At 35.8% G+C, this 24,036-nt stretch overlaps 1 protein-coding gene across 16 annotated transcripts; it reads right to left on the reverse strand.

Annotated features, from left to right (window-relative positions):
• Window positions 1–53: 53 nt before the first annotated feature.
• On the reverse strand, window positions 54–23,954 carry LOC6633392 (protein sex-lethal). 16 transcript variants are annotated; one of them, XM_070206652.1, is made up of 10 exons: window positions 23,818–23,954; window positions 15,713–16,492; window positions 11,810–12,031; window positions 10,348–10,393; window positions 8,555–8,872; window positions 7,972–8,079; window positions 7,717–7,898; window positions 7,199–7,422; window positions 2,610–2,675; window positions 54–196 (listed from the first exon to the last, which is right to left on the reverse strand). In XM_070206652.1, the coding sequence occupies exons 3-10, from the start codon at window positions 11,839–11,841 to the stop codon at window positions 132–134; spliced, it is 1,041 nt and encodes a 346-aa protein (XP_070062753.1). In that variant the 5' UTR covers window positions 11,842–12,031; window positions 15,713–16,492; window positions 23,818–23,954; the 3' UTR covers window positions 54–131. The 16 variants fall into 16 exon arrangements, with proteins under 16 accessions (XP_070062753.1, XP_070062751.1, XP_070062752.1 ...); XM_070206650.1 differs by having other exon boundaries at window positions 8,555–8,896; XM_070206651.1 differs by having other exon boundaries at window positions 8,555–8,896; window positions 11,810–12,050.
• Between the last annotated feature and the right edge of the window lie 82 nt (window positions 23,955–24,036).

Below are 24,036 nucleotides of genomic sequence, written 5' to 3' on the forward strand. Positions count from 1 at the left end.
GAGTTGTTGCTGTTGTTGTTGTTGTTGTTGTTGTTGCTGCTGTTGTTGCTGTTGCTGTTGTTGTTGCCATGGGAATTGTAGCCGCACGCCTGCTGATAGAGCTGCAGTTGCTGCTGCTGCTGCGGCGTCAATTATAAGTAAGGATAATGGTACTTCCGGCGGTACAGTCCGTCAAGCAAATCGGCAAAGTTGTCGCCTAAAAGTTGTATTAATTTTTTTTTTTTTTTAGCAAAAAAAATAAAAAAAGAATAAAAACAAAAATAAGAGAAAATTGTATATTAGTAAATGACTTTGTGCATAGAATATTAATATTATTAAGCGTCTATTTGAAAAAGTTTGGCATTCGTTAAGATTTAGAAAGTTTTAAAGATTTCGTTAAATTTAAGCTAAATGTTGTTCTCTAGCTTAAGATCAAATTTAAGACATACAATGCTTGATTTAAGTTTCAATTAAGTTGGAAAAGTGCTGCTAGACAAAAACCCTAACTTAAATAACTTAAGCGGTCTTCTAAAAACTGACTGATCGTACAGATATATGCATATATATATTTATATATATATATATATATTTATATATATATAGTTATATATATATATTTAAATAAACTATAGTTTGTTTGGATCTAGAGTTTTGGTAGATGTGTTTGTTAGTGTTTATTGTTGTACTCGGTTTGTTTTTGATTTGTTTTCTGTTATTTTTTTTTTGTTTTTTCTTTGTTTGGGGTTTTTTTGCGTTTACGTTAAAAATTTGTATTTGAATTGGATTTAGTTTTCTTTTTCTTTATCTTTGTTTAAGTTTTTGCGAGTTTTGGTATTTAGATATTTTGTAGCTCGTAAAACCAAAAATTGATTTGCTGAACGTTTTCATTTTGCATTTTACCCGTGTCGTTAGAAAGTCTTCAAAGTTGAACGAGTTTTATTTTCGTTTGTTTTTTTCTTTCTTTTTTTTTTAACTAGAAAATTGATCGATTATTTCTTATTGCATTCATTGAACGTGCCATGTTTTGTTTGCTTTTTCTTAGTTACTTTTTTATTTTTAATTGTGTTTTTGGATAAAAATGGGGAAAAACTTGTTGGGAACTTGTTTTGGAATAGCGTGAGGTTTTCAAAGAACACAAAAATATGGCTGGGCAAACGTTTGATGAGCATGAGCATAGGCTATAGCATGAAAGTGTAAGAAAATGATTTTGATTTTTGCAATATCAATCGAAGAAATAACGAACTTGGCAGGCAAAACACAATTTCATATAAATATGTTACCATCTATAAAGAAAATACAAATTCCAACGCATACGTGAGAGCTGATGATTGAGATATAGTTTTTTAAAGATTGATGGATTGATATCATGTTATACATATATATCTATATCTATATATAGCTGAGCTAACGAACTTCTCGGACCAACGAAAATGAGGCGTGCCCCTTGCAATTGGGCAATATATATTGCATTTATATATATATATAGATAACTGTAGGATCTAGGACTAGGTAAATTTTGGTTGGGTTCGGTATTTACACAAAATTCTCAAAAGACGCACATCAATTGGAGTCAGGGGCAAGGGGGGCTGGGGCAGGTAAGGCGCAAGCAAAACTAATCAATAGCAAAAAAGTTTCGTTCGAATATAATATCCGATTGATATATATTTATAGTATATATATATATATGTATATAATATGTTTTGGGTATAAAGCGGAATGTTTATGATTTTTAGGGTCTTTGCGCATTTCTTTTGATGGGCTACAAAATATTTTCATTTTTGTTAGTTTAATTAATTTTGTTGCCTTTCGCGCGATTGGAACTTTTTCAAATAACGCTCTAAATTTTAATTTTAAATATACTTAATTTTTTTTTGGTTTTTTTTTTTTTTTTTTTTTTTTTTTGAGAGAGAGAGTCAAATAAGCACGAATCAGACGAATTATGTTGAATATATGATGAGGTATGAGAAACTAAATTGAATTATGTTGAAAACATGGCACGCTTTGAAGAATTGTTTCTTTCTTTTTTTTTTCGACAAATTTGCAGCATGAGGCGGAATTTGAAGCTCGCATTGATATTGAAAAAGAATAAAAGTATATATAATATATAAATATATTGTATATATTGTTTTTTGAGCTATGTCGAATAAATGTGTGTCGGGTAATGTCCGATTATGTATATATATATATCTGTGTGTGTGAGTGTGTGTGTGAGTGTGTGTGTGTGTGTGTGTGTGTGTGAGTATATATATTAAAAGCTGACTGCAAATTGGCCGCGAGCAGCGTTAAGAGAACAAGTTGGAATTGAAGAGAAACTCTGCGAATTGTCTAACCAAAGTGCCGCCAAATAAAAGAGAGTGAAGCCCACAAGGCTGAAAAGTAGGCAATATCTTAATGGTTAAATGGGCCTCTCTCTGCGCTTCTCGCGCTCACTTTGTCAGCCTAGCCAGTGAATGTCTGTTTGTATGTGTAAAGCTGTATGTTTGTAATGGGCGTGTGTGTTGCTAAGCTACTTAAATAATATATATTTAGACTCGGAATATTCTTATGTGCTCTCAAAAAAAAAAAAAAAAAAATCAATTATGATTATGATTATCATTAGGCATAGTAGAGAATATAAAAGGAATAATTACTATCGAGACCAAAGATAGCATCGCAAATAGCATCGAATAATGAGCGTAATTTTTCCATTGCTCCGTCTATAAAAAAAAAATGAAAAAAATAAACAAATTGTACAACTTATTAGTTGTTGGCGCCACAACTGATTTTTGTTTTGGTATTTTTTTTGGTATTCTTTCTTCTTTTTTTTTAGATTTTTAGTAGTATTTTATATATATATATATGTGTGTGTATGTATATAAAATTTGGTTTTTCTTTTCATATTTTTTTTTTCTTCAAACATGTCGTCGATGTTTCAAACAACAAACACATTTTGTAATCAAGAAAAATCAAAGGCAGTTGTCGAAGAAGAAGAAGAGTCGAATAAGTATGATCAAATGCAGGAAATTCGGTTTGTTAGTAATTCGACTAAGTGGGCGTGGCATATATATATATATAGACATATAAATGTGCCACGCCCGGTTAGTGCTTCAAATTATGACTAGGGCAACAAAACAAATGCGACATATAAGGAATATATATATACACATATACATATATATATATATTACACATATACATATATATATATATATATTACACATATACATATATATATATGTATATATATATTGCATATAGAGAAAACACAAACTACACGAAAATCTAAGGTTAATAAACTAAGTAAATTCTGGCTGTGCTTCAGTTTTCTGTTTGCTTCTTTTGTTTCTTTCAGTTCTAATTTAAACTAAACTAAATCAAATATAAGTTTATAAACTATAAGAAAATAAAATACATAAGACTTAAAATGAGCAAACAACAACAACAAAAAATATATATATTTATATAATATATACGAATTGAAAAAACATGAGAAACAAAATCACAAATATTAAAAAAAAAAAAAAGTTGTATAAATTTAAATTTCTTGCTGCCTTTTTTTTTTTGTAATTTCCATAGATGTCAATAATAAAAGTTTGTCTAAAAAGTCGCCTGAATGAATCAAAAAAAAAAAAAAAAAAAAAATTGTTATATATATTTATATATATAGAGTGTATAAAGGGGGAGCTGCATAGTTAGAATGATTTATGAGTATTTTTTAAACTGATTTTTCCAGTATTTGCCGAGATTTTCTTTTTGTATTTCTTAACACTGAAACAGCAGGCACAACACAACAAAAAAAAAAAACTAGAATGGAGCTAAGTTTGATTATAAAGAATAAACTTTACACACACACACACACATATATAAATGTATGTATGTGTGCGTGTGTGTGTGTGTGTGCGAAGCTGCAATCTTAACACCGAAAAAAAAGTAAACAAAAAAGATATGCATATATATACATTTATAGACGACAAGAAACTCTCGAGCGAGAATCTCGGCACACAATTTGTCACTTTTGAAGAAAAAAAAAAAAAAAAAAAAAAAAACAGTACCTTTTTTTTTTTTTGTATGATTGTTTTATGCATGATACACTTGCAAAAAAAATATGAAAAAAAATATTACAACATATATACAGTTTTTATTCATGTAGTTTTTTTTTTTTATTTTCTCTTTTTGTTTATAGTTTTATTTTTTGTTTTTGGAACTTTTGGCACTAGAACCGATAAGGGGGTGTTTATTTCTTTTTTTTTGCTTGACGCTTTTGTATTATTTTTTCGCTTCGCTTCAGTAGTTTAAATGCAAAAAAAAAAAAAAATATGTAAAAAAAAAGTTTATTGAACACTAAAAAAAATTGGGGGAAAAAAATGATATTTGTAGCAGAGCGCGTTGGAAAATAGCACATGAAAAAAAATACAAAAAATATAGCATGTTATCTGTTTTACGATTTAACATTGATCGATAACATGTCGATCGATAACAGCACGTTCAACTAAGCACCCCGTTATCGCTTCGTAAGTGCGCGCATACTTACCATGCGCCACGCCTGCATTTCTTTACAAGTCAATACAAGTATTTGTCTCTCTCTCTCTCTCTTTTAGTATCTTTTTGTCTCTCTCTCTCTCTCTCTCTCTGTTTAACCTCTTTTATCGTGTGCGTCTGTGAGCTGTGAACAAAAACCTGCTGCATGCGCGCGCGCCCCCTGGCGATCATTTGCGGCAAACACTTTTACATATTACGAACAACAACAAAATTTATATATATATGGAAGCGCACACATACAGCAACACGCACGCACGCACGCACGCACGCACACATACACACGCACACGCACACACACAGAACAGCCACGCATTGATTTACCGTTATACCACACACACTCAAAAAAAAATAAGTAAATACTTTTCGCTTGCATATTTTGTTTGCTGACTTTCAACAGCCAAAAAAAAAAAAAAATAAAAAAAATTTGTTTTTTTTTTTGTTTTGCGTTTTGTTTTTTATTCTTTTTTTTTTCTTCTCTCTCTCTCTCTATATATATATACATAGGTGTATATATATGTTTATATATAGGCATATATATATATATGATTATATATATTTAGATGATTAATCTTTTTGTTGTTTTTCTTGCGCTTCGGTCGGTCGGCGTTGTTGTTGCTGTTGCTGTTGTTGCTGTTGCTGTTGTTGCTGCTGTTGTTATTGTTATTGATTGTTTTTTTTTTTTTTTTTTTTTTTTTTGTAACGCACTACAAACTAAATAATTTAAAATTTAACGCTATTCAAGATATAGATACGATATATAGTCAATATATGGTATAAGGTATATATATATATATATATATATATATATATATATATATATATATGTAAATTTTACTTCGTTTCTGTATTTTTTTTTTTTAAATGTTATGAGAAAGATTTGTTGCTATTGTTGTAGTTATTGCTGTACTTGTTGTTGTTGTTGTTTCTGGCTGTTGTTGTTGTATTAAATCATAAATATGAAGCGATTGTGTATATTACTTATAGGCCAAAGAGGATGGATAAGTGTAACAAACAGGGCAACGCTTCATTTGTATTTATTAGTTTTTTTTTTTTTTAGGTTATGTGAATTTTGCGAATTTTCAGTTCATTTTCGAGTTAGTTCATTTTTGTTTGTTTTCTTTCGTTAAATTGGTTCATTTGGATTTGCATTACGTTTGTAGATTTTTGTTTGGCTTAGTTCTTCTTCTGCCTTAGCATTCCGTGTACTTTGCACAACAAAAACAAAAAAAAAAAATTATGTATATTGTTTCACGTTCATTTTTTGTTTCTTTTGTTTTGTTTTATTTGCGACGTGGGATATTCTGTTGCATTAGATATTTGCTTTCTTTCTTTAATCAGCTCAGTCCGTTATTTCGCACACATACACTCAAAAAAAAAAATATATATAAGAAGCAGTTATTTGTTTGTTAGCACAACTCTACATGTAATTACGAGTATATATGTATGTATATATGTATATATATATATATATAAAAAAATTGAATATATCTATTTGCTCTTATAGCACAATGCGCACTAAAAGCCTAAATGCAGCGCTGTAATTGTTAACTGCTATCGATATATTTATGTCGCTCGATTGTTATCGATAGACGTGTGCATGTACTGTTATGCGTTTGCTGCGTGACACGATCGTTGTTTTAAGGTTTCGCAGAACAATTTCTACGGCACTTGGGTTCGGTTTTCTAGTCATTTTTTCTGCATATTGCTATCATTTATCTTTATCTGTATACATGTGTATGTGTGTGGTGTGTGTGTGTGTATGTGTGTGGTGTATGTGTGTGTATCGATTGTTGTTTTTTTGGGGCTGCACTAAACTTAGAAAAAAGCTATACAAAAAAAAAACCATATATATATATATATTTATGATCTTAAAAAAAAATTGCCTGCTTGTTTTCTTTTTTTTTTTGCGGTTTTTCTGTTTTTCTGTTTCTCCAGTTTTTCGTTAGTATTAGCTAAAGTTAATTTTAATTTAAAAATACGCATTAGTTTCTTGTTTAATATTATTTGTTGTTTTTTTTTGTTTTTGTAATTTTTTCTTTTTTTTGTAAATTATCATTTTACACTAAAAATGGCCAAATCGACCATATATATATATATATATATATATATATATATATATATATATATATATTTATATATATTATTATAATATATATAGCAAACATTATTGTGTGTAATTTACATGGAAATTAGGAGAGAAAAAAAAATAACAAATAAAAAATTGCAACGAGAAATTTGTTTTTATGTTTTTTTTTTTTTGTTTAAAATAGTTATAGAAAATACGTTTCTAAATATGCAAATAATAAAGAACTAAAGATTATTATTATAGTTAAGTATTCTTATAATTGTTTTTTTTTTTTTTTTTTTCGTTTTTCGTTTTTCTTTTTTGTTTTGTAATTATTATTTTTGCTTAGATTTTCCTTAGATGTGGGGTTAGAGTTGTGATTTTGCATCTGTTTGTTGTTGTTGTTTGTCAGAAAAATATATATATATATATATATTTGTGTGTGTGTGTGTATTATATATACATAAGATTGTATGTATAACTGGTCTGTTGTTTGTTTTTATTTTTTTTTACGATTATTTTTTGATTTCCTGGTTTGTTTGTTTAGTTTTTTTTTGTTTTTTTTTTAGATAAACTTTTGTGCATCAAAGTACGGATGCGTTTTTTGGAAGCGCTGTTGTGATTTTAATGATCTACCTCTGTGAACCATATTATTGAAGCCGGCCGCCATGTGCGGCGGCGGTGGCGGCGGCGGCGGTGGCGCCTGCGGCGGTCCCATGCCCATTTGGGACATAAAGTGCGCTGCCTTTGCCTTGCCGTGCTCCTCGGCCAGGCGCACGGACAGCGGCTGGGATCCGCCCTCCGGTATGACGTTGTTCAGCGCCGAGATTGCCTCCTGTGCCTCCTCGCGTTTGTTGTAGCTGTTTTTGTTGTTGTTGTTGATTTGATTTTGATGATTTGTTTGCGATGCGAATCGATTTACCAAAAAAAATAACATAAAAAAAAAAACAAATATATAAACAAAAAAAAAAAAAACATAATGAGAGAGCATGAAAGAAAAATATTAAGATATTTATATATAAATATGATTAAAATGCAAGTTGAAGTGTTTAGAGCGAAGGCAACAAAGTGTTTGTTTTTTTTTATCGATTAGCACATGTGCGCGTTTTATCGATTAACAATTTTGATATGCGATTTTAGTCCGATTCACTTACCGTACAAATGCCACGCCCCTTGGCCGACCGGTCAGCTTGTCGCGCAATATATTCTTCTGGACAATGGAACCGTATTTGCCAAAGATCGTGTCCAGCTGATCATCGGTTATCGTGCGCGGCAGATTGGTCACATACAGATTTGTATCCTTGATCGATTCACCGCCAGGACGCGCATATGAAACCTACGAAAGAAGAGAGCATAGATTGAAAATACACTCAGCGAAATTCAAGAGAGTTGTGTTGTTGAAAACGTACCTTGAGCCGCTTATTACGCACTGTGATGCCATTGAGCACTTTGATCGCACGCTGCGAGTCCATTTCCGATGTGAAGTCCACGAAAGCATAACCAAAACTGTAGCCAGTCTAGAGGAATGTCAAGAAAGTGCGATTCAAATACGATTATGATCAAGTTTAAACTCATTTAGCTAGATAATGCAGCTTACAAATTAGAGCTTTAAGCTTTCAAGTAACAAGTCTAATGAGACTTAAATATTATAGTTGAGCTAAAGCTCTGATGAGCATGTAGCTAAACTAGTTTGTGAAAGCTTAAAGCTTTAATCGCTGGCCAGTCAGTTTATTCAAACGCGCTTAAAGCTCGGACAAGCTAGTTTAAAGCTTTGACTTAAGGCTTAAAGCTTTGGCTTATCAGGCTTTCTTACAGCTTTGACTGCTCTAAGAAACTTAAAGCTTTGACTTTTCTAGCTAGCTTAAAGCTTTGACAAGCCCTACGATTTAACTTGCAAATGTGTGCACGTATCTGAATAAAACTCGCTAGTGTAGTAAAATAAAGTTAGCTTAAAGCTATCCAAGCTTGCGCTCTAATTAATGGAAAACTCACCTTATAGTCTCTCATGATTCTGCACGTATTGATGGGTCCAATGGCTCGAAATAGGGCATACAGCTCGCGATCAGTCATATCCTGCGGCAGATAGTTGACTATCAAATTGGTGTTGCTGTTGCGCTGATCGTTCATGTGATCATCGCTGCCGCCGCTGCCAATCGATAGGCCGCACAGATTGTTCAGCGAATTGTTGCTGGCCATTGGCGGCATATTGCAGATGTTGCCGCCAAGGGAATTGGCGCTGCCGCCATTACCGCCTGGGAAATCATTGTAACCGCGACGCGACGAGGAACTTGGAAATGTAAATTCTGTGTCCTGTGGTGAGAACGCATAACGTGACTGTAATCAAATTAACCATACAAAGATATTCTAATGTTGAGAGCACGCCTCATAAACGCTTTAAGGTACGACTTCAGCTTCAGCTTCAACTTCGATTTCGATGACTGTCGCGATACACAAACATTTTCTCAGCAGCAGCATTAACAACAACACACGCACACACTCGCGCACACTCTCACACACACACACACACACACAAAGTTAAATTTCTACATATTGTTGTTTAAGGCAATTAATTAAGTTGCAGCAAAATTGAGTTTAAAGTAAAATAGTTTTGCTTGAGATAAATTGTTTGAATGTAACGTGCGTACTTAACAGTTGCTATTTAACAGACGCATGTTAACTTTTAACAGCGCTCAGCGCTGGTGCAAAACAATTGAGCACAGCTCTTGCTGTTAAGTTTTAATGTTTGTGTTTGTGTGCGTGTATGTATGTGTGTGTGTGTGTGTGTTTATGTATGTGGGTGTAACTGCATACACATAACGGCATTCAGCGTTACACTTCGAAGGCAAACGGAATTGCAAATTGTGAGCATTAAGCATAAAAGATGAAAAAAAAGAGAACTGCCAAAGAACATGTGAATAGGAAAACGAACGAATGCTCTAAAAGCCGCTTAGGGCCGGGTATATATGTGTGTGTGCGTGTGACATGTTTGTGTATGCGTGTGTTTCATCGATTTTGATTGGCCGCAACAGCACAGAAGTAGTGAGTGTGTGGGTGTAGGGCAGGGGAGGAGGTTGTGGTTAGGGGAAACGGAAGAGCTTGGACAGCACAAGGCTGTTTTTCTTCTTCTTGTTGCAAAGTATGCAATGAAATGTTGTTGCTGCTTTTATGTTGTTGCTGTTAAGTTTATACTGTTGTGTTGCTGTTATTGGTGTTGCTGTTAAGTATTTACTGTTGTGTTTCTGTTATTGTTGTTGATTTTAAGTTTTTAAGTTGTTGTGACTTTAGTTTTCTTTTGTTTTTATTTATTTTCGACCAAAATGCAAATTTCAAGTTTAAGTATTATTTATTTTGGGATAATTAATTTACTTTCTGTTTAAGTTAAAATATTTTGTACAAATCAAATGTTGAGCATCCACAAAATGAAGTTGATTTTTATTTAACTATTTTTTTTTTATTTTTGATTTTTTCATTCTGATTAAAAGCGTGTGTGCCCCAGGAGCGTTCAATGAGACAAACTCAATAACATTCAACTAGAATAAATTTAAATATATTTTGCATAAACATACAAAAACGAAAACCAAAAAAATGTCAATTATCAATGCAAATGGCAAATTTCTGTTTATTAAATATTCTTTATTATTAATTATTTTTAATTGTATTTTTTTTTTCTCGTATTGCACATGCAATGAAATTTGATTGATTTGATTGATTTCGAACTTTATGTTCAAATAAAATATAAAAATTTATTGTATTCAAAAAATAGAAATTGAAATAGGAATACGTACCATTCCAGATGGCAGTGAATGTGACATGCCAAATACACGCCCACCGCTGTTGATTGAACGTTTGATTGATGATTGAAGAGAAGAAAATATCGCATATTAGCATATTATATTGTTAAATTTTCCAGTAAATGATTAAAAATAACAAAAATCATAATTTAAGTTTAAAGCGCAATTTACTTATGGTTTTTTTTTTCGAAATATGAGCAAGAAATGTTTTGTATGAATGTATGAATGAAATTTCTTACGGAACTAACTTATTGAGCTTAATACCAATGAAAGAGACTTAAAGCAAGTCAATGTTAACAGCTGTTAACTTAGCAGAGCCTCGCAAAGCACCGTTAGGCCACTGTTAAGCGCCAAACAGCGCGCTGTAAAGTGCTCTGTTAACGAATACAGCTTCAATCATTGACCCAAGATTATTCACTACGCTTATATTATATAAAAAGAAACTAATAACAACAGTTTGGAAATACTCTGAAGAGGCATTTGTGTAATTCATAGCAGCCTTTTGGGCGCTCAGGGTGTGGAGAGAAGGTGAAAGGTGATTTGCTTGTGAAAAGGCAGCAGATGCCAAGAACCAGTTTTTCAAAATTCGCATTAACGAATATTTAGAGAAAATTGGAACTTGATCTGCGCAATGCTTGAAATACCGAGAGATGAAAAAAAATACGATAACCTAAACGATCAAAATTGATTTTAGGTTTTACTTTTACACCCGTAAATTGACTTGTGAACACCTAAAAAAAATTGTTTGGCACTTCAAAAAAAAAAAAAAAAAAACAAAATAAACCAACCGCAATTTTATTAACATTTTACGTTATATTTGCACTGCTTTACACTGAAAAAAAAAAATATATATATATATAATAAATGCGGACACACATTTTTTGAAATTTGTACATTTTTGTTGATGCACTTGAAAAAAATTGAAAAAAAAATATCGATATTTCTTTTATTCTTTTCACACTGGAAAAAAATTTGAGCTAACGCTGAAAAACCTTTAAGAAATTCGGACGCAAACTTGTTGCAAGTTTTATATGGAGCACTTTAAAAAAAATCGAAAAAAAAAACTCATTTCAGTTGCACTGAAAAAAAGGGGGAGGGAAAACCCTGCGGACACACATTTGAATGAATCTTCAAATTCTTGCCATGCACTTGAAAAAAATATAAAAGAAAAAAAATAATAATTTGTTGCTGCACTCGAAAAAAATATTTTAAAAAAATTCCAAAAAAAAAATAAAGGAAAAACATCTTCCCGCGTAGACACAGTCTAAAGAAGAACTGTGTTTGCTGTTGTTGTAGTTGAATGATGCAGGGAGACTTTTGTTCAAGTGTATTTTAAGTGTCTAGTTTAACTTAGGAATGCATGAATTCAATTTATTTTTGTTTGTTTGTTACTTTTTTTTTTTTGTTTGTTTGTGTTTATTGTTAAGTTATGGTTAAATGTCTAGTCTTTACTTACAGGCGTTGACGGCGTCTTCGTTTAAGGAACATTTTGTTGGTACTTCACAGAGTTATCACACCAGTTTCTTAAGTTTTCTTTTTTTTTTTGTTGTTGTTTTTTTGTTTGTCAAACAATAATTATAAGTATAAGCACCGAAAAAAACCACACTACATACAATCTAAATGTTTGTGTCTGTCGTTTTCGCTGTTGAGATCGCTTGAAAATGCTGCTTGGCTGTTGCTGTGAAAAGAGATCATGTCTACACAATTAAATCAACTGGCAAATATCGATAAATCGATTAATCAATGCTTTGGCGGCTGTTGACATCGTGATACAGTTTTACGCTGTTTGCGAGCGGGGAAGGGTTTTGGTGGGAGCGTGTGTGTGATGGTCAAAGTGTGTGTGGGCGTGTATGTGTTTCTGTGTGTGTATATCATATTTTACTCTTCTTGCCTTTTCGAATTCATATATTGTGGGTAAGAAAAAAAAAAATAACAATTTTGTGGGCACATGAAAAAAAACAACAAAAAATTCCTTAAATTTGCTTCCGCTGGTAACACTGGCAGCTAATGTTATTGCTGATGCTACAGTTGGTCTGCTGTTAACAGAAGTAGCTGCTGCTGCTGCTGTTGTTCTGCTGTTAACAGAAATAGTTGCTGCTACAGTTGTTCTGCTGTTAACAGAAGTAACTGCTGCTGCTGCTGCTGCTGTTGTTCTGCTGTTAATGCAAGTAGCTGCTGTTAATTAAAGAAGAAGCCGCTGCTTCTGCTGTTGCTGCTGCTGTTGTTGTTGCTGCTTGTTGATTCTTGTTGATTGTTGATATGTTGATTGTTGAATGTTGACATTGATGTTGTTTCTACTGCTGTTGTTGTTGCTGCTGCTGCTTTGTTGTTGTTGTTGCGGCGCAAGGCCTTATTCTCATTATAATTATATTTTCATTTTTGTTGGTTTTGTTTTCGACAATGATTCGCTGCTGCGACGGCTGCTGTTCGCAGCCATTACAGCGCTTAAGAGCGAGACGCAGTTATGCAATCTAATAGGCAGTTCGTCTGTTATGCATTGGACATATATGGAGACGTTCGTTGTGTAGGTGTGTTGGTGTTTGTATGTGTGTTGGTGTGTGAGTGTGTACGTTTACAACAACAACAACAACTGTTGCTGTTGCGCTGCTTACAATCTAACCAGTTACTGCTAACTTACATATATACATATACATAACTTAAGCCTAACAGTGCTGCTAATGTTAACGGCTGATGATGCTGTTGCTGCTGCTGTTAAGCATATGTCAAGGTCCTGACACAATTTGCGAGCACGTGACACGCACAAGTGCGCTCCCTCTCTCTCTCTCTCGGAGTCGTTTGTTTACATTTGAGCGCACGCAGTGCATAAAGAGAAAAAAAAAAAAGCAAACTATGCCTGATGACGCCAGCAGCTGCAAAGTTCATTGGGTGTCACAATTCGGAGTGCATGCTCGCTCTCTCGCTCTCGCTCACACCCAGTTATGAAGTGCGGCAACAGCGCGCACATTGCATATTGCTTTTGGCAATAAAATGAAGTTAAATCATTCGGCACAAGGACCCAGCCCAACAGCAGCCGCACCATAAAACAATGCCAGAGGCGCCGTAACGACTTGCCCCACTTGGCGCAAGCCGGGTTTACAAATAGGTCAACTACGGACACAAGCACTCGGCTCACGTGTGCACGTGTGTGCCTGTCTGTGTGTACAGCAAAAAACAGTCGGAGGGGGGAAAAAAAAAACGAAGTCGAGAATTTCGCTTAAACTTATTAACAGAGCTTAACCTATGCTATTGTGAGCATGGAGCGAGGGGAGGGGGTGCAGGGCGCGGGCGGCGACGTGTGAGTGATGTGAGAGAAAATGCGTTTCGGATGAAATTCTGATTCGAGTGAGTTTCAATTGCACAAAGCGAATACTTTAAGGAGTGCAAAATGAAAAAGCATTAAGTAGAAAAACAAACTGAATTAGTTGAGTTTTGTTTGCTTTTTAGTTAACAACATTTACCGGTACATCGTGAGGCTGTTAAGGTTGCACAGGCCGCACCACGAAAACGTTGTTAGGCCGTTACGTTAATCCTCGGGGCCAAAAAGAAAATCAACGAATCAAATGGTTTCAAATCCCGTCGGAACGTGAAATGTAGCCGTATTATAATAAGGCGCGTTTTTTCATATTGCTTTGATTTCGGTTTTCATTTAAATGCAATGTTACAATTACAGTTACGTTCGTGTGGAAGAGCTTGCGTTACGTTGTTGACTTGCCTTACGTTACGTTACGTTACGCTACGTTAATTTATGTTAAATATAGTTTGATTCTCTTTGTTGTTTTTGTTTTTGTGTTTCTTTTTTTTTTTTTTTTTTCTTTCGTTTAATGTTAACATTCATGTATTTATCACAATTTGATTGCAAGACACTACGAACAGAACGCGACGCGTTGCGTTACGTGACATGTTGCGTTACGTGACGTTAGCGATGCGATGCGCTGTAGAAAATCGTGTCAGTTAAATATACGTATACGATATATGCGATTAACATACGTGAGGAACAAATCAATGTACATGAAAACGACGTAACTAACGTAAAAACGTAACTGTAAATATGTCTAGCATATGATGAGCTAAAGAGAGAGCGCAAAAACCAAAGCTACGGCAAGAGTATAAAATATGGAGCGCAACAGCTTCCGAAACAAAATGTTGTAGAAGGATGCACATGTTCAACTCTAGAGGGCGTATTGAAATGAGCTTAAATCATAATTATGTGTGACTTAATTTTTTTTATTCGGGGCGGGGGGGTGGGTGGTGGGTTGGGATACGTGTCGAATTGTATATATCATATTTCAAATTGATTTCTCTCTTCTTCAATTTTTTACTTTTATAGTTGAAAACCTGCCTGAGTACGGTACGAGGAGACTGCTTTTTGCTGTACTGTGCACACGCATTATTTGTTTTGAGGTTAGGTTGGGCTGCATTTTGTGCTTAATTGAATTATTGACTGTACAATCTAGTACATATCAGATAAATAAGACTTGTTGTTGTTTCTGCTTTATGCAATTGCTGTTGTTCTTGTTATTGTTGTTGTTGTTGTTCTTGTTATTTTTATCGTAGCACACTCAAGGGTTTCCATTGTTGCGGGAAAATACATTTTCTTTTTAGTAGATAAAAATAAAGAAAATGTGTGCGTTTGTGTGTGTGTGTGGGTGTGGGTGTGGGTGTATAGAGGGGTTGCATATTGGGTTTGATGTATATTGATAGGGTCTGTTCGGTTTTTTTTTCTTTTTGTATTTCTGTCTCTTCTGTGCTGTCAAGTGCACATGTGACACACGAGCAGCAAATGGCGTCAATCAATAGCAGGAAATGTGGGCGAAAGGTATTTCCGCCCACATGCTTAACGATTGCTCTGCCATTATTTTCCCTTGCAGCCGGCTTGTGCCACATGCGGCACATGCCACATCTCACAAAAAAAAAAAAAATTAAAAAAAATTCACATATATACCAATGCATACAGCGAGCTTGCCAGATCAATTTTAGAGCCTAGCAAAAAAAAAAACAACTGGGGTTTTATCTAAGTCTAGAGTCAGCTGCAAAGTAGGCAGCAGAATTTTTAAAAATTTTAACTGCTAGTTAAGGATCAAACTGGGAGGCAAAAAAAAAACTATAAAGGGAAATTTTTGGGAAGTGGTTTCTGTGTGCGCTAAAAAAAAAAAAAAGAACTTTGCACGTTAATTGCAGTAGTTGTGTTTGTGTGTATTTGTATTTGTGTATGTAAAGGGAAATTTTTCATCTGGGATATTTGTGGAGTCGGGAATTGGGAAGGGTTTTTTTTTATTGCTGCTGCAGTGTTTTTGTTTTTGTTGTTGTTGTTGTTGTTGTTGGAATGCTTGAAGATGAAGAAACTGAAGTTAAAATTTACCTCGACTTGTTGTAACCGTATGGGGGATAACCACCGTTATTATTGTTACTACCCGGATTATTGTTGCCGTACATATCCTGAGAGTGTGTGTGCACGAGTATTTTTTGCAAAATACTCTCAGTGCGCCGTTATTTTGTTTTCTTGAAGGTATCGGTTGTTCTGTCTCTCTCTCTCTCTCTCTCTTGGTCGCGTTCTCTCGCACTTGTCTCACTTGACGTGATCAGAGAGCTTCTATTCTTGCTCTCTCGCCTCTCTTTCTTTGTAGTTGTTTGGCGCTCAGCGCTCTCAGCTGCCAGCTGCTGTTAATTTCACGTAATGTATATATATATATATATATATACTATTTGTCTCGTCTGCTTTGGCTGTTGTGTGAGTGAGTGCGGGTGTTGGCATATATGTATGTCTGTCTGTGTGTCTGTGTGTGTGTATATGAGAGACTCAGTTGTTGCTTGGATGTGTGTGCGTGTGTGTGTGTGTGTGTGTTATCTTGTATTGCCTGCCGAGAGCTTTGACGCTCTCGTCGTAGACAATGGTCGCAACACGGGAACGCAAGCAATTGCGATTTAAGCCTTTTGTTTCCTTCCTTCCAGCCACAGTACAGTTACTCAATCTGTCTCGTTCTATCTGTTAGTATCAAATAATTTGGCGGGCGTTCTCTCTCTCTCTTTCTCTCTCTGTCTCTCTTTTTCTCTTTTTGTAGACTGTTACGTTTGGCGCTCTTCTTTGTGGCTGCAGTTGTTGTTCTTGTTGTTGGCGCGCTCAGCTGTGTTGTTGTTGTTACTAAGGTTGTTGTAGTTGTAGTTGTAGTTGTTGTAGTTGGGAGTGAGAGGTGAGAAATTGGTAAGGAAATTAACATATGATCAAAGAGACGTGCATTACGCGCTTTTCTGTGTGTTCTCTTATATTATGCGTGTGCGTGCGTGCTAATGTGTGTGTGTGTGTGTGCGCGTATTTGTATGCATGTGTGTGTTTGTGTGTGTGTGCGAGCGAGTAACTTATGCTGATACTAAAATAAATGCTAAGTACTTAAAAGAGCAAGCTTTAACATTAAGCATATTACATAACAATAACAGAATATAGATACATGTATGTGTGTGTGTGTATACATTCGAAGAGCAGCAGAGTTGCCAACTCAGACTTCAAAAGTGAAAAGAAGCTACTAGAGTTGCAGCTCAAAAGTGATATTAAAATATAAATATATATAGAGTTGTCACCCAGCTTACAAATATGTAACATATACATATAAGAAAGCGATCAGAGTTAAATGCGAGCAGAGTTGTCACGCTGACATATGAAAAAGCGCAGAGTTTTAACCCCGTTTAGATTTTCATATCATATAATGTACAAAATAGAGAAGCAGAGTTGTCACCCAACAAAGACGACGAGACAAACATTTAAATAAATCTCGACTATGAACCATAGAAAAGACAGCGACCAGAGTTGTCAGCTTGTCAAAATTCAGACCAAATGCTGTAAATTTGAGGAAAAACAAATATTTCGAAAACCAAAATACAAAATTGCGCTTAAAACAAATACATCTAGAAGAGTGCAATACTAGAGCCTGGCCACATACCTTGCCATCTTGAAGTTATAATAGGACGACATGGTCGTCGAGGGTGTCACAGTATCAAAATTGAAATCCATTTTTAAGGATATTGATTAAATATAGATAGAGAGATTTTATGTATCACACACACGGCAATTATTACGAATCACAATTTGGTTTTCTATGTTTTTGGGCACAAGTTAGACTTGACACGAGTAGAACTCGACTGAAGTCAGAGTGGAATGTGCGTAGCTATTTAAACGATCGCTAAAAAGGATCTGCGCCCAATGGGCGGCGACCCACAACTACCTGGACCCACGGAATATTGGCCGCAAGGTGCGCGTGCCAGACGCGTGCGCTACCTGTTGACAGTGACAGCATGAACCCAGCCCAGCCCAGCCCAGCGCAAGCCAACCCACCCACCCGATCAGGAGCCGATCTACTAGGAAGTGTGCCGTCTTTATGACGGACTTTTCGCTCCGCCGGCTGCAGTTCAGCTCGGTTCAGAGAGTTCAGGCAGGCAGATGTTTTGTCTTCTCGGAAGCTCTCCTCTGCTCACCGTCTCGCCTCACGCAAGGTGGCAAGCTGCATGGAAAACAAAAAAAAAAATACATATGCAAAGGTGGAACACACGAGACGCACAAGCTGCAAACTGATTTTTACTTGGAAGCAAGCTGCAAAAGATTTCTCGATGGAAAACTGAGCGAGATTTACGGGGAGAACTAATCAAATCGATTAGAGGCTAGTTAAGCGTATCTCATACCAAGATTTAGGAACCCGACAAAAAAAAATTATATAAAAAGTTCTAAACATCATAGAAAACATTTTGATATAATAATCATATAAGACTTGATATATTTTGATAATATATTCATTTACGCGGAAATAAAATCGATTAGAAATTACTTCGTTATGTGGAAAGATTAAGGATTACGATAAAAGATATAAAGTTATTGATAATGCCAATTTGGCATAGATTAGTTCGAGATATATTTCACATATTGAGACATAAGAGTAAAAAGATATTTATGAGTAATTAATCAAATCTTTGCGATATTTCAGATAGTCGAGGATTATGCCAAAAAAAAAACATTTGGAAAACTTAGTTTCAGGCATAATCAAAATATTGTACATGAATAAATACTTAATATATATTCATTTGCGAGAAACTAAACAAATCGATTAGAAACGAGTTAAATATATAGAAAATATATGCCAAATATCATCAGGTGTAAGGAATGTCGAGAAAAGAGTTTTGGAACAACTATTTAATTGAATCAGAAAGAAAGTTCGATAAGGAAAACTCTTAAATTTCTTTGATTGGCATAAGCATAAAAATTAGAGAGAGATCCCAAAGGAATCCAAAGAAATGCCCTTAAGGAATTAATGGATCAAACAGATATTTCGCGCATTATGAAACGATTCGTTTTTCAAAAAGTGATCTTAATCAAAAGAATAAACATATATTTACTATATAGACTTCTTCGGGCGAACAGTTACGGAAAGGCTCTACTAAAATATATATACTCATTTTTTTAAGTTCCAGGCTTTAGGTCTACTAATTTCTGTATATCAATAATTTCCGTAATATACGCATAAGATTTTATTACAATTTTATTCCGAACGAAAAAAAAAAACGATGCATAATTTTTGCACATTTCGAAATTGCCTTTTGTCAGGCCTGCAAACGTTTTCCCGGTATTCCGTGCGGGCATTTTCCAACAAGCTCAGCTAATGACAGCTCGAATATCACCTGCTTTCCAGGCAGCTGCATTCTCATGTGGATTGAGCTAAAGTCACAATTGTGATTCTCCATCAAATTTTGCCAATATTCGTTCGAATATATTGAATAGCAGCGCATGATATAACGGATATTACGGATAGTGTCCCAGTGGGATTACGATTATCGTACCCAAATCGTAGGGTATCCACAGATGATAAGATTCCAGATTCCAGATTCCAAAGACAAAGCAAATGCAATGCAATTGTAACGAGTGGGGGTTAGTTCTCCGGCGCATGTTCCACTCCAAAAGAAAGAAAAACGAATATAAAGGAGACAAAAAAAAAATACAGTTAAGCCGAAATTGAGGACAGGCCAACGCAGCCACCAACCCCCCACCCCCCTGGCTGGACTATAAATGCGTTGCTGCGTAAACGCCCTAAAGGTGGCGCAGGGGGTTGCTTAGTTAAGTGGAGGGGGTTGGAGCGGGGTTGCAAACGAACAGGCAAGTGCCATTGTATGTGTATGTAATACTAAAGCACAGACACACGCACACACACAGCTATATACTGGCGTATATAACGGCACAATATATATGGTACATAAGAGCTACGCGTTCAAAAGGGCGTACATAGCCGAAAAGAGAAGGAAATGGTGAAAAGCAAAACCCCATACAAAAACAATTGACAAGCAGTGTAGAGAAGGGAGACTTGTTACTGTTGTTGTTGTTGCTGCTGCTGCGAGCGAAACAGACGAAAATGGGAGAACGCTTAAAGAACCAAATTGTTTTAGCTCGCAAAAAAATAGTAAAAATACGAAAAAGCAGAGCAAGAAGTTCATCGTGTAGATACATATGTAAAACAACGTGAATTAACGGTGAAAGCAAACAAGGCTAAAAATCAAAACAAAAAAAAGAAAGTCACACGCCAACAGCGCACGTTCGACGGCGTCGAAGAGAGCAACTCAGGCCAATACGCCATAAGCCAGAGCGAGAGCGGAAGCGAGAGCGAACAGCAGATCTTGCCAATATCGTGTCGAGCATTAAATACTCTTCACAAATATGGAATTTATTTTCTAAACAGTCGAGGCTAAGACAACGGAGTGATATAATATTTTTGATACAAAATATCATTGTAACTCTGCCTCGTCTGACATACACACATATGTATGTATTCAAAATATATATATGTATTCCATATGTAGTCAACACTGTTACGCATTGCATGACATAATACATATATACTGCTGCCAGCGGCAAGGGTGTAACAAAAGACATTGCATTGAGCTTTGAACAGTAATCGAGCGGTTCGAAACGCAAATGCGTGCATGCATACATACGCACACATATGTAACTGCGTATGTGTGTGCCCAACTGCTGCTGATAACGGCAAAATGCAAAACTCAGTCAAGGAAACAAGAGCCAGCGCACACACACACACAGCACTTATTACAGCCGCTCAGCTGTGAACGTAAATTACAGGGGGATGGGGACAACAATAACGAAATAACAACAACAGCCAAAATGAATGAAAACCCAGCGCAGAGTTGCCAGACGTGATCGACAAAAACAAAACGAATTGAGGAAGAGACGGAGATGGCATACGGCAAGGCCGGCATTCCAGCTGATTCTATGTATGCATGTACACACACACATATATATATATATATATATTTGTATATACACATGTGCATACATATGCACACTTGAATTATATATGAGCACATGTTGTTGCACTTTCAACTGGTCAAGCCCCACCGCCTCCACTCCCCTACCCGATCAGATCACCAACGCATGCAGCGAGTAAGACAGGTACTCGCACATTTATCGCTCTTCGATCGTTGCTCTCATAAGAGGCGAATGGCCAACGTCACAGGAAGTGGGAGCCGAAATGGAGACATGAAATGTGCAAGGCGGAGTAACAGCAAAAAAAAAAAACTATGGAGAATGCGGCAGCTGTCACAAAAGCGTTTGCCGACTCCCTCTGCTCGCCACGCTCGCTCTCTCCATTACCCTGTCTCTTGCTCGCTCTCTCTCTCTCGCTCTCTCTCTCTCGCTCTCTCTTCGGCAGCTGCATGGGAACGGCAACGGCAACGGCAATTCGAGCGGGAGACAAACAAAAAATTAAGTGAGTGCAGCATGCACGAAGGCTGCCGCGACTACCTGCATGGCAAAAATAAGAAGAAGAGAGATGAGCAGCTTACACACACACACACAGGCACACATATGCACCTTTTCTTCAATGGAAAAATGGCCATAAAATCGAGATAAATCCAGCGCAATTAAAGCGGGCGCGCGTGTGCCGGTTAATATTGTTTGTATTAAACAGCAGCGTGCCAACTTTTATGATACACCAAGCGAATCGATCGAGCTCTCTCTCTCTCTCTCTCTCTCGCTCTGTGTGTGTGTGCAGCGTTTAACTAGAGCGAAAACCGTTCAGTGCGAGAGCCAAGTCCTGTCATTGCACAGCCCTAAAGTAAACGTTGCCAACATTTTGTAATTGTTGTTGTTGTTGTTTTTGCAGCAATTATTGTAATTGTTATTGTGCACAAAACAATAAATAAACAACAAATTGCATGCACATAAAATGATTTGTTATCTTATCGCATAAAAACAACAGCTGCTCCGTTACAGTGCAGTGCCAGACAAGTGATGCCGGCAATAGAAAATTTCTGTTATAATTTGCAATTTTCAAAATTTCTATTTACTTTTTTTTTTTTTTTTTTTTTTGCTTGCAGTAGAACAATCTGGCAGCATCGACGAACAGTTAAGCAAAAAGAAAGATTTCTAACCGGAAACAGAGAAACGCAGGACATGTAAAAAAAAAAAGGTGCAGTTAGTTTAGGTAGACGAAACAGCCAGACAAGAAACGGCGCAAACGTGACATGCACGCACGCACAAACACATACAAATATATGTATATATGTATGTATATGCAAGTCTCTTAGTTTTCGCAGTTTGCAGCCTAGCCAATGGAATCATCAGTGTGTACACACTCTGCGCGGCAAAGCTTGGCCCGTGTGTACGCTTAGCAGCGCGCGCATAAATGGTAACATTTAACTGGACGCGACTGTATGCACGCGCTTTGTTGTTGTTTCTTCTGCAGCTTGCAAGTGTTTGCCGTTCCCTTTTCCCCCTAAACGTTTCGTAGCAACAGCAAAATGGTATAAAGAAAAGGAATAAAAACAACAGACGGCAACTCGATTTAACCAACGTTGCCACTGAAATGAGTCACAAGCGAAAAGAACAAAAAAGAAAAAAAAAAAAGCATATGTGCACTCATACAAGTACATAAGCATAGTTGTATACATACATACATACATATATATTAATGCACATACGTTGTGTAAAATGTTGTCAATATTCTGATAAACTTACTGTAATATGCTTGCTGTTTACCGCTTACTCTTTACTATGGTTATTGTTGTTGTTTGTTGTTGCTGCTTCGAAAAAAAAAAGAACACTCATTTGATGCTAACGGAAAATAAATAAAAAAAAAAAAAACCAACAGCATGAATAGAAAAAAAAAAAAACGCTGCAAAGCCACCATGTTGCTGGCTTGACAGCAAGGGGCAGGGGGCGGTGCGCTTAGCAGAGCCAACAGCGCAGACATACACACACACACACACAGGCACATAAATACACGACGCACACAAGCCCAAACGCGCTTCGTTCACTCACACGCATTCGTCATCGACGCTAACAGCGAGTAGCGGCGGCCTCAGTGAACGAGGACGTTGTGAATGTGTATGTGTGTTTATGTGCTATGTGTATGTGTGAGTGCGCGCGTACGTTTTCAGCGGCTCGTTGCCATTTTTGCTTTGCTGCTGTTCGTCTTCTGCTATACTACAGTGCACTACAGAATTATGCTGACTACTCTAGAAATGCGCATAATCATTATACATATATATACATGCATATATGTATATACATATATATTTTGAGAATTTTACTTAACAAGCTTAACAATATTGTTGGCAAATGAAAAATGCGATGCACACTTTTGGTACGCACTGTAACAGAGCTCGTTTGTTTTATGTGTGTATGCAAGCACACAAAAACACATGCATATGCTGTTCTATAGTAAACATCACTTTGTTGCACTTTAAAATGCACTTCGTTTTATTGTGCATTACGTTTAATTCGCATTTCTAGCCCGTTTTAACACCAACAAACAACAACGGTGGAAAAAAAAAAAAAAACAAAACAGCGAGTAACTGCTACAGTTACTCAAAAATGCTGCCCTGCTGCTACTCGTTGCCTTCTCGCCGACACACACACACACACATACATACACATGCATACGTAGTAAATGATGTGTATGTAATACAATATAAAAAAAAAATAAATAAATAAAATAAAAAATTGAAGCTTTTTGTTGTACTATATGGAATGCAATTAACTACGCATGTATTTTTCAATGATCGATTACTTAAAAAAAAACATAATTTATATGCAATATTTGTTTTGCGTATATTTCACAATGTCTGCGTGTTTTCATTTTCCATTTTCTCTTTTCGTCGATTCATTTCTTTTTTTTTTCAGCTTCTTTATATACACTTCACGTCACGCTAAAACCCATTGTGGGCCCTAGTACATACATACGTACAATATGTATGTACATGCACACGCATGTGTCTGCATACGTGTGTGTATGTATATTATATTGTTTTTTTTTTTAGGTAAGCTTTCTTCTTTGATTGCACGTAAATGTCTGTGTTGTCTGGCCAGTCGATTGGACCATAAAACGCATACGAAAATATTGCATTGTGTATATTATTGCAAAAAAAAAGAAAAAAAAATAAAGAAAAAACAGTACAAAGTGGAGAAAAAAAGGTTACCAGAAAAAAATGCACTGCGCGCGGCGCTACAAATTTCCTTTACAGTTCACAGCCGACAAAATGATACTGAAAGCGTGACCGACTCGAGCATGGGCAAAAAAACATAGCGACTACAATGCCTCAGTTGTGTATGCAAGTCGGTCACACTGCACAATGTTAAGCTCAATTGGGGCTGTTAGTTATCGATAGCTTTTGTAAGCCCTGCAAAGTAAAGCTAGT

Source organism: Drosophila virilis, chromosome X (assembly GCF_030788295.1).
Source record: "Drosophila virilis strain 15010-1051.87 chromosome X, Dvir_AGI_RSII-ME, whole genome shotgun sequence".
Lineage (NCBI taxonomy): Eukaryota > Metazoa > Arthropoda > Insecta > Diptera > Drosophilidae > Drosophila > Drosophila virilis.

Bases quoted from the DNA above. Each gene is read 5' to 3' on its own strand.
- LOC6633392 (XM_002056740.4), bottom strand. From the start codon at position 15,786: ATGTACGGCAACAATAATCCGGGTAGTAACAATAATAACGGTGGTTAT. The intron at 10,394-15,712 runs GTAAATTTTAAC...TTCAATCAACAG, and splicing joins TACGGTTACAACAAGTCGAG to CGGTGGGCGTGTATTTGGCA. The intron at 7,899-7,971 runs GTACGTTTTCAA...CTTCTTTCGTAG, and splicing joins TGCGTAATAAGCGGCTCAAG to GTTTCATATGCGCGTCCTGG.